Source organism: Mchenga conophoros, linkage group LG3 (genome assembly GCF_057382185.1).
Source record: "Mchenga conophoros isolate Kocher_MC1m ecotype Shallow Benthic linkage group LG3, M_conophoros_male_GT1.1, whole genome shotgun sequence".
NCBI classification, from domain to species: Eukaryota; Metazoa; Chordata; class Actinopteri; order Cichliformes; family Cichlidae; genus Mchenga; species Mchenga conophoros.
The window spans coordinates 61,978,676-61,996,072 of NC_140528.1; the positions used below are offsets into that span (position 1 = coordinate 61,978,676).

Consider the following 17,397-nt stretch of genomic DNA (forward strand, 5'->3'; position numbering starts at 1 on the left):
AGTTGTTTTACTGTAAAAACAATATGATTTATTTCATTCTGAAAGTATTTGTGACATATTTGTAGAGTTGTACTGACTCATGATTCACATAATTGTAGTCAGAGCTCCTGTCTCTGTCATCATTTATAATAATAATGGATTGGATTTATAAAGCGCTTTTCAAGGCACCCAAAGCGCTTTACAATGCCACTATTCATTCATTCGCGCATTCACACACTGGTCGAGGCAAGCTACGGTTGTAGCCACAGCTGCCCTGGGGCAGACTGACAGAAGCGAGGCTGCCATATCACGCCATCACCAGTAGGCGGTAGGTGAAGTGTCTTGCCCAAGGACACAACGACCAGAACAGAGAGCCCAGGGATCGAACCGGCGACCTTCCGGTTAGAGATACACTTCCCAAACCCCTGAGCCACGGTCGCCCTGTTCAGATTAGGAGTGACAATAATATATTTATAAAGTTTGATATCCTTACATTGTCTGAAATCAGTCTTCTTATCAATACCTTTAAGCTCAAGAGTAGATGTGACATTTCTGTGTTCATCTGTTGGTCCACCTTAAATAATAACATGAGGTCTGATCAGTCAGTTTATAATCATTATATCCAGGGGCGATTTTTTGATTATTTTTAATTTAAAGAGTTGTTTTAAATGTGAGAGTTCATATACAGATGTTGTGTGTAAGTCTTGTTTTTTGACACATACAAACTGCTAGAATTTCGCTATGTGTCTGAGATGTATTCAAGCTTTTATGACGCAGTTTCAAAAGTCTTTGATTGTGATCGCTTGCAATGACATTGTTTTCAGATTTGAAGTCATGGCTAACTGTCTTTTAGGTACTGAAGCCACCTAAAAGAGAAATCCTCTTTCTTGACCCATTATACACAAAGGCAGGATTTGGTGGCCAACACTTTTGAGGTCACATTTTTTAAGCATTTTTGGTTTGTTCTGGTAGTTTTCAGGAACCTGTTCAGTGTTCCAGGTTAAGTGCATCCCAGATCATGTTCTGCTGATCTTGAGTGTTCACACATACAGTACACTCACATGCTTTTTTTATAAACTATATCAGCATGATGCTTCAACATTTTATTCTATTTCTCATCTTCACATTCTGATCAAGTCAGTGATGCTGTCTTTAGATGAGTTTCAGACATAAATAGGGTCTTCAAATGTTCTAGTTTAACATAAAACACCATTAAATATTAGTTTATAAAATATGCCAACCTTAAATTAAAGCTGAAAATGCTTTATTTTGACCAACTGTGAGCATGTGATTGCACTTTTTCATTTTGTTATGCTGTTTTGTTGAGGTCGTGTTCCTAAGGCCTGTAGTTACAGTTGGTGCTATTAGCAATAAACATTTCACACCCATCATGATGATGTCTGTTAACTTGTGAATGTAACTGTCTTGAAAAAAAAAGGAATCTTGCAGTGAAGATCATTCCCAGGCAGTGGTCAGAAAAAAAGAGCTTTGACTTGAAGGTATGTGCTAGTTTAAGTGTATGGTGAATAATATGAATTACACTAGTCTTCTTTTAAGGGATTTTATTAACGAGCCTTTATTTTCAATGTAATACAGGGTTTTCTAAGCCAAGACTATGGAGTTGACTGTGGGATCTTCATGCTGATTGTAATATTTTATAGTCAGACATGCCCTACTTGGTGGTTCTTGCTGTTGATGGAGAACTTTGATCTCAGGAGGTACTTATATTTTGACTTCTGTTCTATGTTGTGTCAAAGTTTACACACCTTAACAATATCAAAATTTTCTGTTAAGCTCTGGCAAGCTATTTGCACACGGGAGAGAGCCAAAGCTGTGCTTGAAGGACAACACGTGCCCATTTTCAGACTGAAAAAGCACAAGTTCCAGGAAGTCAGTCAGGTCTATTCACTTTAAACAGTAGTGTAATTACATGGTTAGTGACATTTGAATAACTGTTAAAAAACTGTTCTGCAACAGAGAAATAGCTGTCACGGACCTGGGTCGGGTCGACCCAGCATTTTGAGTTTCTTATTTTTTGGTTTATTTTTGCATTATGGATTAGTTCTTATTCTCTGGTAATACTGTTTTGATTATAATTATATTCTGATTCTTTAGTTATCTGATGATGATGTTGATGATGATGACGATGATGATTAATCCTGGTTTAGGTTTTGTTATCTTGCCCTCATGTTTGGTTTAGGTTGCCTGTGCTTAGTCTTCTCTGCCCGTATGTCCCTCTGTCTGTCCATGACGTCATTATGCCTGTTTACGAGTCTGTGTCTCTGTCTGGCGTGTGCTTCCTGTTTTATTTTGTAGGTCTGTGTCCTTTGTCAGTGCGTTCAGCTTTGTGCTCTCCCTGTCTCGTCAGTGTAATCAGCGTCAGCCGTGTCTCCCAGCTGTTTCCTCTTCGCTCCGTTCACCTCTTGTATTTAGTGTCTGTGTCTTCCCCTACTCGGTGTCGCATTGTTAACGTCTGTTCACCCTCTGTGTGCTCTGTTTGCCAGCCAGCCTACCTGCCTAGTTATTCCGTTCTTCCAGTTTAGTTAGTGTTTTTCTGTTCTGCTTCTTACCAGCAATAAAGCTGTGTGTTTTGAGTTACTTCCGCCTCAGTGAGTCCTGCATTTTGGGTCCTCTCTTCCTGCCTGCCTACACATCGACATGACAATAGCTATGTTTTTATCCCCATTTGCCTGACACAGGAGCCAGCAGTTGCTGAAGATCTGCGTCCTGCTGTGCAGTGGGTTGTCCAAAATAAGGCATGTGCTGATGAGCAGGGACTAAGGGTCAGTGCTATGTCTGACATGTAATGGACAAATGAAGGCACTGGCTGTGTTTGTTTGTTTGTTTGTTTAATATGTCGTTGTTGTTGTTTTTTGTTTTGTTTTTGCATAGTACAAAATTCCAATTAAACTTATTTCAAAATGTTTTTCAGTTGATTCTATGTCCATACGTATAATAAAGGATTACAGTGTAACAGCATTAAATGTAAATGTAACAGCATTTTTTTTATACTTGTAATTTCAAACTAAAAAGCTTATTGTTGATATTAACAGTAAAGAATTGTAATCAATAATATTTTTATACATTTTAAACATTAACACTCTGGGCTCTATCCTGGCCATTTGTGGCCACTTCACTTATTCTCTTTTTTTTTGACTACTGCACTGCAGTGGACCAAAAGAATGACACGGGTTTGATCTTAAGGATCTAATAGTTGTGTGTGTTGTGCATGACATTGCCACACAAATATGTATTTGCAAGATCGAGTAGAATAAATTATGACACATCAAATATTACATAGGCTGCAGTGAATTTCTGTTGATACAGACTATTGAGCTTTGAGTTTCCCAAAATATATATTGTTAAAAAATTCAAAGCTGCAGCACATACAGCAACAAACACTGTTACTAAATGTGTCCTGGAGTTTATGCAGGTGCAGAAAGTGTTGCTGCTGTAAGTAAGCCTAACAGCTTCCAGATCACTTATTTTTCTGGAAAGATGGTAGGATAGGAAGGGCATCACTGTTCATTTCTACAATCTCCCAGATCTTGGAATACAATGCCTTTGTACCATGAAACCACTTCACAGTACTAGGAGTCCACTAAAACCTATAAAGAGAGTGATCCTGGAAGAAATGGGGCACACACTAGTGACCTTAACAATTGCAAGACAACCTTTTCCCCGATGCTCAGATTGGGAAAAAAAGGAAGTTTCATGAAAACATTAGGACTTTATCACCGTTGTATCTGAAAAGTTAATGGTAATATATAACCTAACTGGCTATAAAGAGTAAAAAATTTAGATACAATTTTGATTTTGATGAAAAGGACTGGTGCTATTTTAAAGAGTCACTTCAGTAAAAGTAGATAAATGTTTTAAGAAATATACATTTTATAGCATTTTGTGAACATACACAAAAAGTGGCCATTTTTGGCAACAAACAAGCTGAGAGAGAGTTTTATATTTTTTGCTCTCCTTGAACAAAAATAACAGTGCATAATAATCAATGTTGATGTTAATCAATTAGATGTCCCAGACTACTATTAATAATACAGCAGTCCCTTGTTTATCGCTGGTGTTACGTTCTAAAAATAACCCGCGGTAGGTGAAATCCATGAAGTAGCCAACTTTATTTTTTACAATTATTATAGATGTTAAGACTGTAAAACCACTCACTACATGCTTTATACACTTTTCTCAGACAGGCATGAACATTTTCACACTTTTCTCTTTTGTTCAAACACTCTTAGAGTTCAAACCTTCGTAGAAACATAAGTCCAGTATTATGGAATGAAACCAAAAGGTGCATTTGAGGGTGCAAAACGTTTCGTCGGCATTGTTGTGTTTGTTTGAGAGAAAACTTACAAACATACAATACAGCACTTCAGAGTTACACTGCTGGCGATCGAAGATTTATGTAAATTCGACAAGCTAAACGCATTCTGTACTGTACAGCAGCAGTCCCCAACCTTTTTTGCACCACGGACCGCTTTAATGTCAGACAATATTTTCAGGGAACGACCTTTAAGGTGTCGCGGATAAATACAACAAAATAATAAAAAAGAAACTGTGGTATTTTGTAAATATAATAATAAACGTGACTTGAGCTGTGCGCCAACAACAATGACAGTGACATCCTCCTCTCTACTTCTTAATGCTCTCTGGTCGCTATGGTAACGCGTAAATAGTTCTTTCAAAATAAGACACACAACTACAACCATACATTTCACACCGGAGCCTCAACTCTCGCGGAACGGTACCAAAGGACTCACGGACAGGTACCGGTCTGTGGGCCTATTAGGGACCGCTCATGTACAGGAGACACTGGACTAGATGGTCTACAGCAATCAGAAAGCACAACACGATGTGCTGGAAAAAAAAAATCAGCGAAACAGCGAGTGTCGCGGAAGGTGCGCCGCGTTATAGCGAGGGACCACTGTACACTTTTGGCCACAAACAATTTAGGGGATGGTGAATTTTTTTTGAACAAACCCAGAGTGTTAAAAAAAAAAACACTTAAAACCATTTTTATTTCTCAGCAGCATCAATAGTAACAAAAACGCAATTTAGTTTTCGCTGTCAAAGTCGATTTAACTGAAGTTACGTGTTTCCGGTTAATGTGGAGGTCACGTGTTTCCGGCTACTGTGGAGGTCACGTGTTTCCGGTTAGTGTGGAGGTCACGTGTATCCGGTTACTGTGGAGCTCCACAGTGGCTGCAGCCAGGTGCTCTTGGAGTGAGTGAATACTTTGGCTATAAATTAGGTAGTGAGTACACAGAAAGTAGGGTTGCCAACTCCCTGAAAAATAAATAAGGGACACCTCGTGGCCAGGGCTGGGCAACCCAGTTCACCCTTCCCAGTGTGATGAATTTTGTAGCTCTTTTTTTTGTGTGTGAAATTATTTTTTAACCATTTGACTTGAATTTGATTTAAGCAGATGCATATTCTTTGTGATATGACCATATGGGAAACAAATGATCATTTAGCCATTTATTTTTAGCTCAAAATGACAACATTAACACAGTAAAACAGGTCTCTTTCTTAAACAGAAGCCTGTCATGCTTAAATTTTGAGAATATAAGTAAATCTTTCTTTAAAAGAACTCTGTCCTGCTTAACTTAAAATTATATAAATTAATAGAAAACAATAGAACGAAAAATATTCTTGTAACAGTGCACATTTAGTGCATTTAGTACAATTGGCTTCAGTTGAGGTATTATTTCAGCTTTTCTAATGCTAATCAGCTGCTCCTGTTTGTAAACCCGCTTGTTCCCATGATTACGCATCATAACTCATCATCATTATTAAAATATGTATTACTTTTATGTATTAGTGATCTATTTGTTGTAATCATCTATCCTTGCAGTTGTTTATTACACAAAATAAATTATATTATCACACTTCTGGCCACATAGCGCTGATACTCACTGCACATGCCCATATTAACCTTAACCAGAGGGTTTAAAAAAAACAAACCAGTGTTTACATACCATATCTGCTTCTGCCGTGGCCTGGTGGACAAAAAATTGGTTAAATGTTCCCCAAGCTTTCACGCCCCTCATGTTCTTCATGTGCCCACCACTAGAAGCATGCCTATGGAAAACGTGCGCCGGCACACAGTGCAGTGCGCTTTAAAGGTGTTATCGTGCATTTTCCCAGCCAGGTGTTTTCCTTTTCCCATTCCTCCCTGTACTTTTGCAGCCTTTTTTTTCTTTCTCTGGGGGGAACAAACATTGCTGCTCTAATGGTGGGCTTACACTGTGCGATATTGGGCCCATTTTGAGACGATATTTGAGTCGTGCGACCGATTTGGTGATCGACCCGATTTTGGCCTTCATCGTGCATCGTGTAGTATACGTGGGGTAACGAGAAGCGGCTGTGTCACCACAGCTGCTCACACTGCTCACGCGCAAACAAGTAAACGTCGGTGAAAAAGATGGAGCAGCACAGCTGTGCAGCCACAAAATTATCACGACCACAACAACCGTGAAAATAGTTGGATTTACATTGCTGCTCAATCACAGCTGCCTGATCAATGTTTTTCATTTGCAATTTAGCAAAGTTGATGGTGGTGGTGTGTCTGTGTGAGTGAAAGAGAGAGAGCGACAGATTTTCTGTTATAACCTTCATTTTATGGAGGCACAGTGTGAGCACTCAGGTCGCATCAGAGCATCGGGCGGTATAGTGTGAGACCCTGCATCGTGACCTACCAACTTCTAACCCCTGCGAGTCAATCGTGCAGTTTGAGCAGGAGCTGAATAACGTGACTGAAAAAATCGCACAGTGTCTGCCCAGCTTTAGGTGTACTGTCGTCCGAGACTTGCACCGCAGTGTCTGCGTTTGTTTCCCTGTTGGTCATGCTTCTTGTTGTGGTCATCTGTTGTCTTCCGGTATTTTCTCCGTAAGTGACCTTTCCTCGACCAATGAGATGAGCGGTAATCTGAATTGTCATACTCGAATTATCATAAGTGTGCTGTCAGCTCATTGGTCACAAAGCAGGAGAGGGGCTGGGAATTATGTTTTCAAACAAAGCGTTAATTCCATTAACATTTATAGACTACTTTTGATTCTTACTGTATTACGGGACAAAGTGCGTCCCTTATTAGCTCAATACGGGACTTGTACTTTTGTTTCTAAATACGGGACGATTCCGTTTTTTAAGGGATGGTTGGCAACCCTACATCAACCCCACCCAAGATTGGGTACCAAGCCCCAAGTGCGAAAGGAGAAGGATCGTTTAATGCGAGAGCAACTGACCTGAAAGATAGGATCATGGCGAAGATTGAAACGTGGATCCCCCGTAGCCAATTACCAAGACTACGTGAAGTACCCTCAGAAGGTCTACCAGATGATGTGAATGCAGCACTATGGACGATACCTATGGCCTGATTACCGAGGCTAACCAGCTGATCTAGAGAGGCTTGGCTACAAGTTGAACAGCTACAAGAATCAATACCCCCCATGGAGAAGGAGATTGGAGGCTAAGATAAAGGTAGCATGGAGAGAGGTTAGCCAACTATCGGAGCTGCAGAAAGGTGCGATGAAGATGTTGGCCTTGGAAACTATAAAGCAATGACTTACAGCCTTGGCCAACCGCTTGAAGAGGTACAACAGAGAGATAGAAGGCAGGAGCCAAGGTGTACTCTTAGTGGCAGGGGAACAGTATGAGAACAGCACCCCCAAAGCTGGAGACTGAGGAATATTGGAAGAGCATACGGGAGAAGGACGCAACCCATAAGAGTAACCACACAGACCACAGCAACCTCCCTGAACAATCACAGTGGCAGACATCTAAGACAGTGTCTCCAATATGAAGAGTTGGACAGCACCAGGCCCCAACATGGTTCACACCCACTGGCTGAAAAAGCTAACTGTACTCCATGAGCGTCTGGCAGTACAAATGAACCAGCTGCTAGTCGATGAGAAACACCCAGAATTGTTAACTGAAAGCCTGACAGTCCTGATTCTCAAGGACCCCCAGAAGGGACCAGTCCCATCCAACCACCGACCAATAACCTGCCTCAGCACTAGATGGAAGCTCCTGTCAGTCATCATAGCGGCTAAGATGAAAAGGTACATAGGTCAATATATGAGCAAGGCACAGAAAGGAATTGGCAAGAATTCCAGAGGCGCAAAACACCAGCTACTGGTAGACGTAGCAGTCAGCCGAGACTGTGAGACTACGTTTCCCTACCTGTGCACTGCCTGGATTGATTACCAGAAGGCCTATGACTCCTGGATCCTGGAATGTCTAGAACAGTGGTTCTCAAACATTCCACAGTGAGTACCACCTCATAAAATATATGCCTCTTGAAGTACCACCATTATGACCGACATTAAAGGCTGGTCCGTAAAAATATTGTCAGACATAAACCAGTCCATGGCGCAAAAAAGGTTGGGGAATGGATTTAGACAATAGGCTGTTTACAGAGTAACGTTAAAGTTCGGTTTAAAAGGATAAAACAATGCTAGTGTTGCTGCTGCTGAGCCACCTCTTGGTCCTCCACCAGCCAAAACAACTTGATCAAGTTCTGTGTGGAAGCATTTTACACTCAGTGCTGCAGATTAGTGATGTGCGATACCACTGATTTCCTTTCCGATCTGATACCAAGTAATATTCAGGGTGGTATCGACGATACTTATCCGATACCGATACTTTGTACAAAAACTTATTTTATTTATTGTATCTCAAATTATAGCATCATAATGATTACAGGACATCAGATTACTTGTTCTAATTATTTAATAGTGCAGAGTTCATCATATAGAAATAAAAAAAACTGAAGTTGTGCGCTATTTGAACACCTTGCCTGCCTGCAGCACTAAAGGACTCCGTGAGAGACGTCTGTCTCGCCCTAGCAGCACCTGTCCCTGTCCTCCTCTTCAGTTCACATCAACATACGCTCGTTATATTCTGTGATATGATTTACTCTGAGGTGTTTGACCATGTTAGTGATGTTGCCACAACCATACATGCCAATCCTCCCGATTTTTCCGGGAGAATACCGAATTTCAGTGCCCCTCCCGAAAATCTCCCGGAGCCACCATTCTCCCGAATTTTTCCAGATTTTCCACCCGGACAACAAAATTGAAAAACCATATTGCACAATTACGCTCAGCCATTGTTGTGAGTGCGCACGCCAAGAGGCTGCGAGACATTTATACAGCCATGTTTCACACATGACTATGAAAGGCGGAAGAGGAAGTAGTTCCTTTGAATGTAGACGATCCGAATGTTATAGTTTCTTTCCACTGTGTTCCTGTTAATGATAAACTACAAATTTACCCTAAATTGCTAAAATATCGATATTTTAATGTGAGAATCGATTCTAGAACATAAATGATTGGTATCGGAGGAATCGATATTTCAGGATCGATCCGCACATCACTACTGCAGATGAAACCAAACTGATATGTAATGTGTGCAAAAGTCAGATCAGCAGAGGGAGAGATATCAAACATCTGTCAACATATGTTATGCATAATCACATGCACTTAAAGCATCTTATTCCTGGTACTGTCTGCCAACTCTCCCCACAAGCACCAAGCCCCCGACCAGCACCAATTCATCATCACAGCCATGTTCTGCCCCTGCAGCCGTTGACCACGCGGGCTGCCTCCAAACCAGCTGGAAAAGCGGCTGTGTGTGCTTTGTGAAGTTTGATTAGAACATGAATCAATCATGCAACTGCTGAAAGGAAGACTTGTGGCTCAAACCACTGGCTGTGTTTCCTCTTTTCTATGTGGCTCAGCGAGAAATCATGAGCTCCTTCAATTTCAGTGCAAAAAAAGCCATGAAGCAGAAGAGAAAGTTAGAAACTAAAGTTTTATGCACATGTAAGAATTACAGGACAAGGTTTTTTTTTCTGTAGGCTCATGTCTCTATTTTTGTGTGATATTCCATTTTAAAAAATAGTACCATCGGTGTTTTACTCAGCAGTTTTGACATTCACTCATCAAAAAGTGTTCTGCACTCTCCATTTGCAGTGACTTCAGAATGATTCAAAGACACAAACATCACCTACATGTCAGAACATAAAAGTGCTCAAACAAAACTTTTGAACTCTTCATCTGAAGCTGCTGCTGCTGACATGACCACACATTGAAATGTGACACATGATGGCAGTGCTGCCATGGCATGGCAAATGGCCTGCATTTGTATAGTGCTTTACTCAGTCCCTAAGGATCCCAAAGTGCTTTACACTACATTCAGTCATTCACCCATTCACACACTGGCAATAGCAAGCTACGTTGTAGCCACAGCTGCCCTGGGGCGCACTGACAGAGGCGAGGCTGCCGGACACAGGCGCCACCGGGCCCTCTGACCACCACCAGTAGGCAAACATGGGGTTAGTATCTTGCCCAAGGATATTTGGCATGCAGCCAGGAGGGAACCTGGGATCGAACCACCGATCTTCTGATTAGTGGCTGACCTGCTCTGCCACCTGAGCTACAGCCACCCGCCATGAAGTATCAAGACTGCAAAAGCAGCACAAGAGAGGAGCAAGAGTCACAGATTCACTACCTACTTTTCCACGTCAGGCTCACAGAGGGGACTGGAGCCTATCCCAGCTGATACTGGGCTAGAGACTGGGTACACTCTAAACAGAGAGACAGAAAACCAACCACACTTACAACAAACACCTTTGATCTGTGGGAGGAAGCTGGACCTCCAGGAGGAAACCCATGCAGGCACACAGTGAACATGATAGACAGACAGCGAGACAGACAGACTTGTTTCAGCTCACTTTATTGAACATACAATAATGGCACTGCAGTGTAATAAAAAAAAAATACAAATACTATAAACAGAAGATACAGATTGATGTGTGTAAAAATAAACTTTTAAGGTTTGAATGAAAATGTTTCCATGCTGTTTATTTATTTAAACGTTTACAATGAAAACAACAGAAACAATATAGCTAGCAGAGCACCAGTTTTAAAATATATTTTAGATGTTTAGCAGTAATGTGGTACCTCAGTATTCGGTAGAAAACCTTTTAGTATGGATGTAATAAGAGAAAAAGTCCCATTGACTCTCCACGACACCTTGTGGCACAAATCGGTATTACATGAAAGTATGGGGCAGATCTCAAGAAAACTGGGAAAACTCTGATACACAGTAAAAAGGCTGCTGAGCATAACGTCAGAGCAGTTGTTACTTCCCATTATGTTGACAGCTTTAGTTCATCTCAAAGTCAGAGCTCTTTTGAGCCAACAATCCCTTTAACGTTAACTAGTAATGACTTCATGAACTTCTTCACAAATAAAATTTTTATCATTAGAGAAAAAATTACCAGTAATCATCCCACAGATGTAATATTATCTACAGCTACTCTTAGTACCATTGATGTTAAGTTAGACTCTTTTTCTCTAATTGATCTTTCTGAGTTAACTTCAATAATTACTTCCTCCAAACCATCAACGTGTCTTTTAGACCCCATTCCTACAAAACTGCTCAAAGAAGTCCTGCCATTAATTGATTCTTCGATCTTAAATATGATCAACCTATCTCTAATAATCGGCTATGTACCACAGGCCTTCAAGCTGGCTGTAGTTAAACCTTTACTCAAAAAGCCATCTCTAGACCCAGCAGTCTTAGCTAATTATAGGCCAATCTCCAACCTTCCTTTCATATCAAAAATCCTTGAAAGAGTAGTTGTCAAACAGCTAACAGATCATCTGCAGAGGAATGGTTTATTTGAAGAGTTTCAGTCAGGTTTCAGAGCTCATCACAGCACAGAAACAGCTTTAGTGAAGGTTACAAATGATCTTCTTATGGCCTCTGACAGTGGACTCATCTCTGTGCTTGTCCTGCTAGACCTTAGTGCAGCGTTCGATACTGTCGACCATAATATCCTATTAGAGCGATTAGAACATGCTGTAGGTATTACAGGTACTGCACTGCAGTGGTTTGTATCATATCTATCTAATAGACTCCAATTTGAGAATGTAAATGGAGAGTCCTCTTCACACAGTGAGGTTAATTATGGAGTTCCACAGGGTTCAGTGCTAGGACCAATTCTGTTTACATTATACATGCTTCCCTTAGGCAGTATCATTAGAAGACATAGCATACATTTTCACTGCTATGCAGATGACACCCAGCTCTATCTGTCCATGAAGCCAGATAACACACACCAATTAGTTAAACTGCAGGAATGTCTTAAAGACATAAAGACCTGGATGGCTGCTAACTTTCTGCTTCTTAATTCAGATAAAACTGAGGTTATTGTACTCGGCCCTGAAAAGCCTAAAAATATGGTATCTAACCAGATTCTTACTCTGGATGGCATTACCTTGGCCTCCAGTAATGCTGTGAGGAACCTTGGAGTCATTTTTGACCAGGACATGTCCTTCAATGCACAAATTAAACAAATATGTAAGACTGCGTTCTTCCATTTGCGCAACATCTCTAAAATTAGAAATATCCTGTCTCAGAGTGACGCTGAAAAACTAGTTCATGCATTTATTACTTCCAGGCTGGACTACTGTAATTCATTATTATCAGGATGTCCAAAAAACTCACTGAAAAGCCTTCAGCTAATCCAAAATGCTGCAGCAAGAGTACTGACAGGGACTAGAAAGAGAGAGCATATTTCTCCTGTTTTGGCTTCCCTTCATTGGCTTCCTGTTAAGTCCAGAATTGAATTCAAAATCCTGCTCCTCACATACAAGGTCTTAAATAATCAGGCCCCATCTTATCTTAATGACCTTGTAGTACCATATCACCCTATTAGAGCACTTCGCTCTCGCTCTGCAGGCCTACTTGTTGTTCCTAGAGTATTTAAAAGTAGAATGGGAGGGAGAGCCTTCAGTTTTCAGGCTCCTCTTCTGTGGAAACAGCTTCCAGTTTGGATTCAGGAGACAGACACTATCTCTACTTTTAAGATTAGGCTTAAAACTTTCCTTTTTGCTAAAGCATATAGTTAGGGCTGGACCAGGTGACCCTGAATCCTCCCTTAGTTATGCTGCAATAGACATAGGCTGCCGGGGGATTCCCATGATGCATTGAGTTTTTCCTTTTTCCTTTCCAGTCACCTTTCTCACTCACTATGTGTTAATAGACCTCTCTGCATTGAATCATATCTGTTATTAACCTCTGTCTCTCTTCCACAGCATGTCTTTATCCTGTCTTCCTTCTCTCACCCCAACCGGTCGCAGCAGATGGCCCCGCCCCTCCCTGAGCCTGGTTCTGCCGGAGGTTTCTTCCTGTTAAAAGAGAGTTTTTCCTTCCCACTGTTGCCAAAGTGCTTGCTCATAGGGGGTCATATGATTGTTGGGTTTTTCTCTGTATCTATGAAGCGCCTTGAGGCGACTTATGTTGTGATTTGGCGCTATATAAATAAAATTGAATTGAATTGAATTGAATCTTGGAGGGCTATAATCTTTTTTAAATGAAAATGAGTGCCTTTAAATGAAAGCTCTCTTTCAGTGGATTCATGCACAACACTGAAGAGCTGTAACATGTACTCTCAGTCCGACACACAACAACAACAACACACTTTATTTATGTCACACTTTTATTTACAAAGTTGCAAAGTTCTTCACAGAAAGACATTTACAATATATTAAAAATCAAAGAAATATTTAAAAATATAAAAACAGATCTACAGTACATTAATGTCCAATAAAAATATTATCTAAAGGGAGAGAAACAAGTGAAACACACTGAGTCATTCTTTCAGAAGGAAGTATAAACTCAGGCTATCAGGATCATTGCTTTGAATTCAAAATCTTCTCCTTTTCACTCAAAGTCACTTCAACTTTTAAGAGACTTTAAAGAGAAAAAGAGAAAAACAGCTAAAGAGCTGCTGTTAAGACTTTAGAGCTGTGGCTGAATTTGGATTGACATCATTGTAGTCAGAGCTCTCCTCTGGGTCACCACGTTGCCCTGTTGATGTGATCAAATGAAAGCATTTCAAAACAAACACCCTCTGGTTTGTCCACAAATGCATTTATTATCAGTGAGAATAATTACCAATGTATATTTTGCATTTCAAATCTCACATTTTGTGCACTCACTTGTCTTGTTAATAACTTTGAGCTGAATCACACATGTGACATTGGCGAAATCACCTTCTGCTGGACCTGAAATAATAATCTGATTGACTTTAATGTTAAACACAGTTATTGTATAATCATCCAGCTTTCACAAGAAGCTGTAAACTTTACCATTTTCAGTGTTTTCACATCTTCTGACTGTCTCATAGACACAACGATCACCTGCAGGTCAGAGAAAATCAGTCACCTCATGTCTGTGATACTAATTTAAACACAAATATTCTTGCAAATAACATTTATATTAAAAGCTGCAGCAGATGTAATAAGTACAGTCTTGTTGCAAATAGCATCAGAATATTTAAAAGTAGTTGAAAAACTAACCATCAAAAAGAGAGGAGTAGTCTTGCTGCTGATCTTCATCCTGATTGAGCGTCTGCTCGTTAGCAGCACCTTTATTAAAAATATAAAATAAGGCATTCACTTTTACATGGTCCTCATGATACATTTGTGTCTTTGAATGATAAAGATTTGTAGAAAGTAAAGGAAAAGGTCTCACTGTTGGTTCTTCTGCAGCGATACAACAAAAGCAGGAGAATAATAATGAGAGAGACTCCACAAACCAGTCCAACCATCAACCACACAGGAGAAGAAGAGCTGTCAGCTCCTGACATGGTTACTGTAACACAAACAAGAATTCATTAATAAACCTTAATTATATTCGATATAATAATTTATAATAATTATATAATTATTTTTATATAATTATTATATTTATAATAATATAATAATTTTATAAAAGATCCAGTTCATCTATTTTCTTCGACTAGGAACAAATCTCTAAAGAACAGTCTGAAAAACTTAAAAATGACTTTATTCATCTGCTGAGCCCTCTGAAGAGATCTGTGAGCCATGTCTATGTTTCTGGTTCCTTCTCTGGCCGGGGTGACAGTCATTTTAGCAGATTGCTGCTTCTTGCTCTATCCATGGTGTTTACTACACTCATAACTTCAATCTCTTCTGAGAACACAGTTGTTTAGAGATGATGGCGACACACATGCAAACTACATGGAAATCTTATCCACAGAAAAATATTTTTAACAATGGTTCATTTCTATGCTCTGACAATAATGCAGCATTTCTTCATAAAATCTTCTATTCACTAAACAACCTACCAAGCTTAAAACTCATAATATGTGGTGACGTAAATGCTTTGCTGGAGACTATACTGGACTTTGTCCAATAACAGAACAGAAGTGTGATTTTAAAACAATATGGAGCAGTTCCATGTTTGGAACACAGAAGTTTTTCTCATTTCTGTGTTAACAAACTCAAACTTGCTAAATTTGTTAGTACAGATCACACAATGACCTCTTAGTCTAACAGAAATAAAATAATTAAGCTTACAGGTTTCCACAACTGTGACGCCACTGCTGTCCTCTGTGTAGTAAACTGGATCTCCTCTTCCTCCTCTGCAGTGGTACAGACCTCCTTGTGAGACATTAATAACTCTGTTTGCTTCATTTCCTCTCATGAGCTGAGCTTTAGAAGAGACTGAATCACGTCTGAACCAGTCAAACTTCCAGCCAGCAGAGCCCTCCACAGAGCAGCTCAGTGTCACACTGCCCCCTGCTGGTATGACTGAACTTTGTGCTGTCAGTGTGGCTCTGGGTTTACTTGCTGTTGAGTTTACAGAAAAAAACGTCATAAGATTATGACTTGCGTCAGGGAAAAAAATAATAATAAATAAAGATATTCATTTAATAATACTCTACAGTGACACTACACTGAATCGTGTCTGTTATTTCTGTGGAACCTGCATCATATTTACACCGAGCCTATTCCCCTACATCGGTGTTCATTAATGTTTATCCTTATCTTTGTCATGTGTCTGTGACAGTAAAATCAGATAAACGAAATGAGGCCATGTTGGAGGTTTTGGTTCAGCTTTTATTACTGAATTAAGGTGCAGCATCTGATGCTCTATTTCCCAGAATGTAACCCCGCTCTAGTTTTATAAAGAGATGTTTAATTCCTGTAGGTTGAAACACAAAGCCTTAATGCAGGAAAAAACTGAATATCTAAACTAGACTGACAAAAGATTTTCTTTAGTAAAAACATTTGTCATCTGCATCCAGAGTCAAGAAACTGGTTCTTTCGTTTGACCTTCCTTTTCATAAACTGTGTCCTGGTGGTTTTAATGTAACCTCACTGAAAGACAAACAGACTGATATCACTGCTGTGATTGTCCTTTCTGCTCTCAGTGTGGCTCTGACTCTGACTGGCACCAAACACAAGTTTATAATGTGACACAGGTGATCTGTCTTACTTCAAAACTAGACTAACGATGCACCTGATTTATTCATTAAGACAGTTATCTCTTTATATTCCTCTTTAAATGAATCATTGCAGAGTCATAGTGCACTCAGCTATGTGTCTGATTTTTGGAGGGTCTGGATTGTTTCTTAATGTTGAGTTTAAACTGAAGTAGAAATGAAAACAGGAAACTTCAGTTTGAATCGTAGACCAGCTCACATGAAACTGTCAGTGTGAAGGCATCACTCCATCCTGTGAAGAGATAGTCACTGCTACCCCGACATCTGTAGTCTCCACTGTGGGACACTGAAACTCTGCTGATCCTGTATTCACTGGATGTTGGAGGGCTGTTTGTGTTGGGTGCTGTCCATTCATATTTCCACACCTTTCCTTCACCTCCCTGAATCTCACATCTGAGAGTGATTGTCTCACCAGTGAATATCTGAGACCAGCTGTGCTGCAGCGTCACATCGGTCCTGTTGGAAACTTTCCACAGTAAAATTCCTCAGTTAGCACACAAAAGGAATAAATGAACATTTTTATAATCCCTGTGGCTGAATCTCCTCCTGCTGGCTGATTGAAGATATAAAACAAAAGTGGTTTCTAACAAAAGGCCAATTAACAAGATTCAGAAGTTTGCAGCTTGAAATCCTAACATAATAAAAACAGATGCAGAAAACTAGAATGAATGTTTTATGTTCACCTTTCTGTTTAGATCAATAACTTTAAAGCAGCTGAATTCATTTTAAGCATTTAACCGCTGATTCAAATATATAAAGGAGGATGGAGTGGTTTCCAGTAACAAGGAATGGTGAGCAACCACTGCATCATTCACCATTATTTCCATCTAGATATATAAAGTAATTTTGAGATTCATCTGCTGCATTTGTGGCTCTAGTGCAGTGGAGGGGTGGAGATGGGGGAAATCATCGGATCACACGTCCCCTTATATCAGTAGGACGCCGGGGCCTGGACGGGAGAGAAGAGTCTGGATCTGTGCCATAGTCACGGGCACGGAGACAACAAGGAGTGACTGGAGAGCTGGGCCCTGTTTCAGGAAGCCGGTTTAGAAAACTCAGAGTGAAAAACGATACGCAGGGT

At 40.1% G+C, this 17,397-nt stretch overlaps 1 protein-coding gene across 1 annotated transcript in view; it reads right to left on the reverse strand.

Moving 5' to 3' along the window:
• The window catches only part of LOC146579904 (basement membrane-specific heparan sulfate proteoglycan core protein-like), an 88,899-nt gene extending 73,385 nt beyond the window's left edge, over positions 1–15,514 (reverse strand). Inside the window, exon 1 of the mRNA XM_085265624.1 lies at positions 15,388–15,514. Within this exon, the coding sequence (XP_085121750.1) occupies positions 15,388–15,514 (127 nt within the window). The remainder of the gene's footprint in view (positions 1–15,387) is intronic.
• Positions 15,515–17,397: the final 1,883 nt, after the last annotated feature.